Genomic DNA, 7,724 nt, shown 5'->3' on the forward strand with positions numbered 1-7,724 from the left:
CCCTTCAGCATTTCTTTGATCTACCGTACAAGGGTCTTTGGTTTAACAGTAAAAATCATACCATCTCGAATTGTGACAGTCCTTGTTAAAAGCTTAAAGAGGCTACTATAGTGAAAGGCAGGATAATGCCCTTAGTTTTGAAAATGATTTTAATGCGTTCATGGCGGCTTACTGCCCTTTTCAACTAGTGTTAATTCTATTGTGATATATTTTTTTGCTTGAAGGGGTTTGGGAGGGGGGGGGTGGACTATGCTCAGCCTTTGGTATTCTTTTTAAGGATCTTTTAGTTAAATTCAGGTAAAAACATCTTCGCTTCCGATCCCGTGATTACCTAGCAGGCGGATACCATAAAATCCACAAGATAAGGACATGGCGTATTTCTAGTCTTTTCGAAACAAAGCAAAAGCTTTAGGATAACCAAAGAGGCCACTGGGCTGCTGATTGTAAAATATCGGGGGCAGCCTTAAACGGCTCCAGCAAAGCGTGCATTTCCTTGAGGATATGAATATCATTGTGTTTTGGTAAGGGCAGTCCTTTACGGGTTTGCTTAATTGTTATTTTTAACACTTCTAACATGTCAGGCTAAAAGAAAAGAACGAAAAAAAACAGTAACTCACGGGAAAAATAATTTAGTATACATAATTAACACATTTACAATTTAAAGCCTCTCCACAGCCATGAAGAAAGAATTCTACCTTGTCAAGCCAACTTGTTTAAGGTGTATTTTTCCTGGTGACCGTGATTTGAAGAAGAATGTCCTTTTGGAGAGCGACGAAGTCAATTTATCCATTGGTTTACCTTTGATCTCATTCTGTTGGATTTTTTGCATTTTTTTCAAGGATGCATTTTCTACAAGTTGCAGTAAGTGAGCAACACATCACTTCCTTTTCCAATTGGTTTGTGGAAAATCAATGCCACTATGTTCAACTTGAAAGTCCTCCTCATCTACAAAGTCTGATTCTTGTCCTTACCCTCGTTCCAAGTCAATTGGTTATTCATTTTCAACTCCAAGGAAAATATCTGACAGATATATCACCCAGATTCAATTTGGGTCACCTTCGTCGATGCAGTTTTATTAGCCTAATTTACTGCTAAACTTATGTTTCAGCATTGTCGGCACAAATGGAGTAAATCTGATAAGGATAGTATTTAAAAACAATATAAATTTTAAAAGAAATAATTTAATAGTATTATTATAATTAATGATTTTCTTTAAAATGTTTACACCAGTATGAACCTTTCGAAAATGGACAAAAGAGACCAGTTGGTTTTGAAAATAAATATTTTTATCAATGTACTGCATCCTCACGCCAAGTACTACTCCACAAATCAAGCGATAAGTGCAGTTGTTTGCTGTCCAAAAATTGGAAGATATTCTAGAAAGTATGAAAGATTAAATCTAAGCATACATTTTATAACTCATCTGATAAGTCGTACCTTTAATTGTGACATAAGGTTGTTGTAGACAATCTCAGTGTCCCTAATCATGGTTCGACGACTTGGAATGTCAACATCTGGAGCAGCAGTCTCCATCATACCTCGGAAACCTTCACCATCCACGCTGCTAAACGGTAGGCCATTTTGGCTATCATCAAAACTACTTTAGTACGCATTTTTTGGTCATCAACAGATTTCCGGGTAATTTTCGATTGAAGTCTGTTGGTACAATCCTCTAACGGTCTTTTTTCGTTTTTGTGGCGAAACACATGACCCTTATGCTTAGACTAACCAAATTGAGTTTTGTTAACATTAGCTCGTAACTAATGAATAAATATCACGTTGTAACCCTCCTTAGATAATTTCTAGATAAGGGAACAGATACCCGAGGGCCATAAAACAAGTAAAATGAAAACACAACTTACTGTTTAAAATCCAATAAGCCTTCATGAAGGGCGTGTTCCGTTGTTTGTTTCGTTTGTTTTTGTGCCACTTCTTCGACTGGCGTATCTGAACAGGCGCGTAGGAACGTTTCTCATTTGGGGGGTACAGAAGTGGCAAACTTTGGTACGGTGTCATTCAGCCCCCAATACCCTATGCCCCTAGCCATTGAATTCCAATTTCCAAGTTAACAAGTTGAACCCACTGGTCCCCTGATATCAGTATGCCAATTTTTTTATATAAAATATATAGCCTTTCTCGGCCCCTCCCTCCCATCTACTACACAAGAAAATTATTCGGTATGCTCATCCCTCCACGCTAAATTGACTGAGTCTAATTTGATACTATTTTATTTATTTATTTCGATTGATATATTTTCGATAGTCATTATTTACAAATTCTTCCATCACAACATTTAGATCTATATTGTGCGAACGCTTTGGATATACATTTAAAACGCAGAGATGGTTTAATCTTCTTTGTGTTGCAACGGTTAACCCCGGGAAAGTGTAAGTGGCCGGTCGTGAAAGGGGAATCGTTGCAAGCCGCGGGAAAATAGAGATAGGGAAATAGGCCTATCTCATTCCGAGCGGAAGAGCTGAAGTATCAATAAAACACATACCTTGTTGTTCAATGTAAACAAAAGCTTTTATTAACTCGATATCCGAACTTCCAAAAACAACAATTTCCAAGCGGATGACGCGACTAGTAATTCCTATCGCGGAACGTTATCCGAGCCTGGTTCCAGAAGAGCGCGAACTTCAACTCGTTCGGGAAGAAAAACAAACCGCAACTAACTGTTGCATGAAACACGGCGTTTCTTATCGCCTCTGTCGGTACATACAAAAAAAAGGGAAGAGTTACAGATGACGACTGGCTGGACATAAGCTAGTCTCTGTTTTTTTTTTCCAGCCGTCCTCTGCAACGACTTCCGTTGCAGTGTCATGGTGCTTCGCAGGTATGTCTTCAAACGTCTTAACATAGAAAATCATGAAAATGATCGTTCAGCACTAGCTGATGTAGCTGGGATTACTATCAGGTTTTCTAGCAGTCCCTCAACGTTGGGAAACAAGCTTCTAGTCTCATTGTGAAAAGATTTTAGCTTTTGGCAATAGCTATCGACGGTCATATTTTCGTTATTTTCAAGCAATCTTGAAAGCATCTTTAGCTCTAATTTAATTGACTGGATGTCAATCCTACACTTCTCGATGACATTTTTTATGCAATCACCCCAGTTATCAGGCTTTCTCAGAGCGCTATCCATCGCCATGTATTCATAAAAATCTGGCTGGTCAAATCTAGGTTGAAGTTGTGTACACATTGTGTCTAAAGCTTCGAAATAATTGGATCTATGAACCTTGATATCTCTATCTTCTCGAGGCGCTGCATCGGCTCTCGCAGACAGTTGACGGTTCTCCAAACGCCTCGGTACTTTCCGTGACCAACTTGAAGCTGGTGGGGCAAGACCGTACTCTTCAATCTTCTTTTCTGTACTGATCGACAAATTCTCAAACTCTTTCTCGTTGCGGATTGACTTAAAATAATTTGAAACAGTGTCGACTGCTTTTTTTGCACCTACTACATTTTCGGCAGCTTTCTGTAGCGCGACGCTTAGATTCCCTGTCGGTTCAAATACGGCCAAACATACTTGAAGACCGAAGTAAACGGAGCCTTTTAGAAATTGGTCATGTTATCCTCTTGCCTTACAAGCGACATCAACTTTCGAATGGGCTAATTCATCTAAGAACTCCAAAACTTCTTCGTAATTTTTAAGAGCGATAACAAGGCTGGTACCCGAACACTCCATCTCGTGGAACAAAGAGGACTTGGTAAACATTTTTCTTGATTTTCATGAGAAGCTTTAATATCATTGAAAAATGCCATCCGTTTAGGTGAATTCTTAATAATCACTCCTACTTCACTGCACCAACCTAGGACGTCTCTCAACAAAGGAATAGCTTCAACCGCGTCCTGCAACGCAAGGTTCAGGCTATGATTACGGCAATGTACGTAGAGTGCAATCGGTTGTTTGAATTTCATTAAAGATTGAACACCCTTAAAAGCGTCTGACATGTTTGATGCGCTGTCATAACATTGTCCTCTTAAATTTTGAATGCTCAACCCGAAGCGTTGCAAAACATCCATAATTATCTGAAACGAGCTTTCACCAGTTGTACTACTGGTTTCGTACAATCCAAGAAACAACTCTACTGGTTCTAGGTCCTTAACAATTCGAATACAAACAGAAACTTGTTCGTGATTACTTATATCCCGAGACACGTTGACAATTAGGCTGAATATCTGATCAGGTTCTATTTCCGAAATTATTTCTCTAAGTAATCGGTGAGCCAATAGCTGGAGAATTTCGTTTTGAATTTCATCAGATGTGTACGACTTTTTTCTCTCAAGAAAATATTTAAGCTCTGGTATATCAGTTTTTCTTAGTTCATTTAGCTGACTGAAATTTCCACTCTCTGCAACGTGTCCTCTTAGTGCTAGACCCTGGCGAGCTAAGTACTTGACATTTTAAAAAAGTGCTTTAAGCGCGACTCTAGCCTTACGCTGCTCTTCCATTTTAGCATCAGAAAGCTGCGAGATAACTGGTGTAACGCTAGTAGAAGCGTTTAGCTTAAACAAAGCTTGTTTGTGAATATTACTATTGTTATGAGAAAAAAACTTTTCAGCAGCTATGTTCCACTTTCGGAATCCTTTTCCATTAAGCGCTGCCTACGCTATATCAAGGCCCGAGTACGCTCTTCTGGCTAGGGGGGACTTTTAAGGAACGCGACACCTTGTTTTTTGCTATTTTCTTTTCGCAGACGGCGCTCGTAGCAGTCCCATTTTAAGGGATCTTCCATTTATTTGAAATTGGAGGGAGCGTGCATAAATATGATGGGCCAAATTTTTTAATAAAAAATCACTATTTTCCAGCGTTTCAATGCTATTAATAATGCGTAAATATTCTAATATTTATAATATATTTTCATTATTATTAGAAAGATTTATAATAATGATAATTATTATTTTTATCAAAAACGGTAATTGAAACTATTCATTGTTATGTCATTGTTCATGATACGAAACAAGCCTGTTGAAAGTTTTTCATTTAAGAAGTAAACTTGTTGCAATTACCATTTAATTATTTATTCACACTTAAAATCTTTCGAGATAGTGAATAAATAAATTAGTGTTTTTCTGATTGTAAGAAGACCATAAGTGTCGCGAGCATGATTGTGTAACAATGGCCTTAAATATTTTTCTAGAATGTCCCAAACTCCCATTCCCAATCGACGCCGAAAGCGGCCGAAACCGCTGCCGCGTACACGCACGTACCCAATCCCAATCCGTTCTCCCTTTAGCCCGCCGTTGCCCAGTTTCGCCGGGAGCTAGTAGCTACTCGCCCGTCTCGTCCCTTTACTCGCCTTTTCTAGCGCGGGAAAATAAGTATTTCTAATAATATGACGTCACACAGGTCCAGCTACAAGCGCTCCTGGTGGGAAAAAACGGCGACTTAAATTGTCAATTTTTCAATGGAAATTGGGTGCCGTACTCGGGCCTTGATATAGCGTAGGCAGCGCATTAAGCAGATCAGACTCTTCAAATGTTTTCAAAAATGCACTATTAAGGAGTTTTTTATGTTGAGCTGTTACGCAATGAAAACATGAAAATCCATGTGTGGTTTTATGAAAGTGAAGCCAAGGGTACTCTTTATAGAATCTTTTCTGAAAGTTAAAATTGAGACCTTGAATAACCTGGCTTGGAATGAGTGCGGATTCTGGCTGGTGAGGCTTTTCGATCAATGAATAAACTTTAGATTTTAAAGCAGTTTCAACTGTTTCTTTTACATTTTCTGCCTCCCCACCCAAAGATAACATTGCAGCAGTGTCCGGTTTTCTCGCTTGCAATGTTGAACTGTCGAAAAATTCAAGTTCATTGGTGGTTGAGCATGTGGAACCTAAAATCGTCGATTTATAGAGTTGATAAAAATGGTTGTTACTTTTTCCCCAAAAAATTAGAATAGGTATTCTTTACACAGTACTTGGACACTTACTTATATGAACAGGGCTTAAGCGTTTTTTGAAGAAGTTCGTTATTTTCTTTTCGCCGCTCTTTTTCATCTTGCAATTTTAGTCTGTTACCAATAATAATCTAATCTTTGACTGACAGTTTCGAGACTAAAATTATAATAAACCATTAATGTGATTCACTTTCGAAATCAAGCCTTGGCAACGCGGGAAAAACAACAACGTTAACTGAGACAAAGCTGCTCATGCAAGGAGGATAGCCGAGCGCCCGAGCCGTAGCGCATGCGCCATGAGTCAGATGAAGTGGCTTTTAGCGCCATCGCGGTGTTCTATTTTTCCCTATAATTAATATGACAATAATACATTGCATTTTAGTCTTAAATTCTTTTTAGGAAGTACAAATATTTAATTTGCACAGATTTAACAATTTTTATTAAATTATTAAATAAAATAGTTTGTTGATCTAGGGGGTACGGTACCCCCCACCTAAAATATACGGGGGTACATTGTACCCCTGTACCTGCCCCTTGTTGCTGCGCCACTGTATTGAAGCGTAAAACTAATTAAAACCTACTTGCCGATAGTTAATGCCTGTGTTATCGTTAAAAAACTAAATAGGTCATGTGGGCTTATGTACAGTTTTCAGACATAGAGGCCTGGTTACTTGAAACTTAGTAATCAAGGCGCTTTTGAACGCCAAGTAGTAGCCCGGCCTCCTCGCGTAAATTGTACGAATCCTTTAAGTCTGAGATTTATTGTTCCAGGCATTATTTTCCAAAAATTTTGTTGTATACGTAATTTTTCATAAGTTACCATCATGAATTGATTGATCAACTCCCTCCGATTTCATTGACGTTTGCCTGAAAATCGTTTTACATGACACAAAATTTATCTAACCGTCATTCAAACATTACAAAGAAGGATTGTCTTCGTTTTCAGCGTATGGGTAACTCTCTATTAGCTCTTGAGGCATGCAAATTTTTTTTCCAAATTGGAAATAGTTCCACTATATATTTGTAGGCTTCTACGATTTCTGGTTTAAGCTGTTCCTCTAGCGATGTCGTATAGCCATATTTTGCGACTTGACATCCAAAATAAAAATGATTAAATGAAACCATGCGAAATAGTCGAAGGAAATCAGCTTCGTCGTAAATATTTCAAAGTGGCACTTACACACTAGTTTTATTATTAGTAAAGTCACTAATTCAGCGAATGGGCTCTCTCCTTTCTTGTTTAATCTTTTTGAAGATTTATTTATGCTTGAACTAAGCTTTGTTCGCCTAAATGTTAATAACGAATAAATTTAATTTATCATAACCTGTTCTATCAAAAGGTGCACTTGTATCGATAAGTTGAGGTTTAAAGTTTAGCGATTTTAAGCGGAAATTTTTCAATTACATTTTTACGTTCGGGTCACCGTTATGGACTTATGATTTTGAGTGTTTTTCAAATCATTCCTAAAATTTAATGAAAATTATGCCAATTATATGAATTTAATACGTTTTCAACTGCACGTGTTCAATATAAAATCTTCGAAGAACTGGACGAGCAAAATAATAATAAGTACACCGTAGATTAAATTTATACCGCGCTAACTTATTAATTTAAAGTACGAGGTTCATGAAATTTGATTTTCGCTTGTAGCATAGGTAACTCTCCCATAAAAAAATTCCTCCCGCTCATCAGTTATCCATGTACGACTTAGATGCTATAAATGGTTTTTCTTTCTTACGTTTCTTTGGGGTAACATTCGTACACAATTTTGAACCACGGATAAATTTTTTGGTTTTGTCCTTGCACATGTTGGGAATTTCCTCCTCC

The 7,724-nt window shown here is 37.8% G+C and overlaps 1 protein-coding gene across 1 annotated transcript; it reads right to left on the reverse strand.

Annotated features, from left to right (window-relative positions):
• Positions 1-2,866: 2,866 nt before the first annotated feature.
• Positions 2,867-5,996, reverse strand: LOC149662779 (zinc finger MYM-type protein 1-like). Its single transcript, XM_089842310.1, has 5 exons — positions 5,930-5,996; positions 5,631-5,833; positions 3,796-4,233; positions 3,586-3,703; positions 2,867-3,525 (listed from the first exon to the last, which is right to left on the reverse strand). The coding sequence occupies exons 1-5, from the start codon at positions 5,994-5,996 to the stop codon at positions 2,867-2,869; spliced, it is 1,485 nt and encodes a 494-aa protein (XP_089698436.1).
• Between the last annotated feature and the right edge of the window lie 1,728 nt (positions 5,997-7,724).

The sequence above is a fragment of the Phalangium opilio genome, unplaced genomic scaffold (genome assembly GCF_054372755.1).
Source record: "Phalangium opilio isolate 3A_F unplaced genomic scaffold, DU_Popi_V2 ptg000063l_1, whole genome shotgun sequence".
NCBI classification, from domain to species: domain Eukaryota; kingdom Metazoa; phylum Arthropoda; class Arachnida; order Opiliones; family Phalangiidae; genus Phalangium; species Phalangium opilio.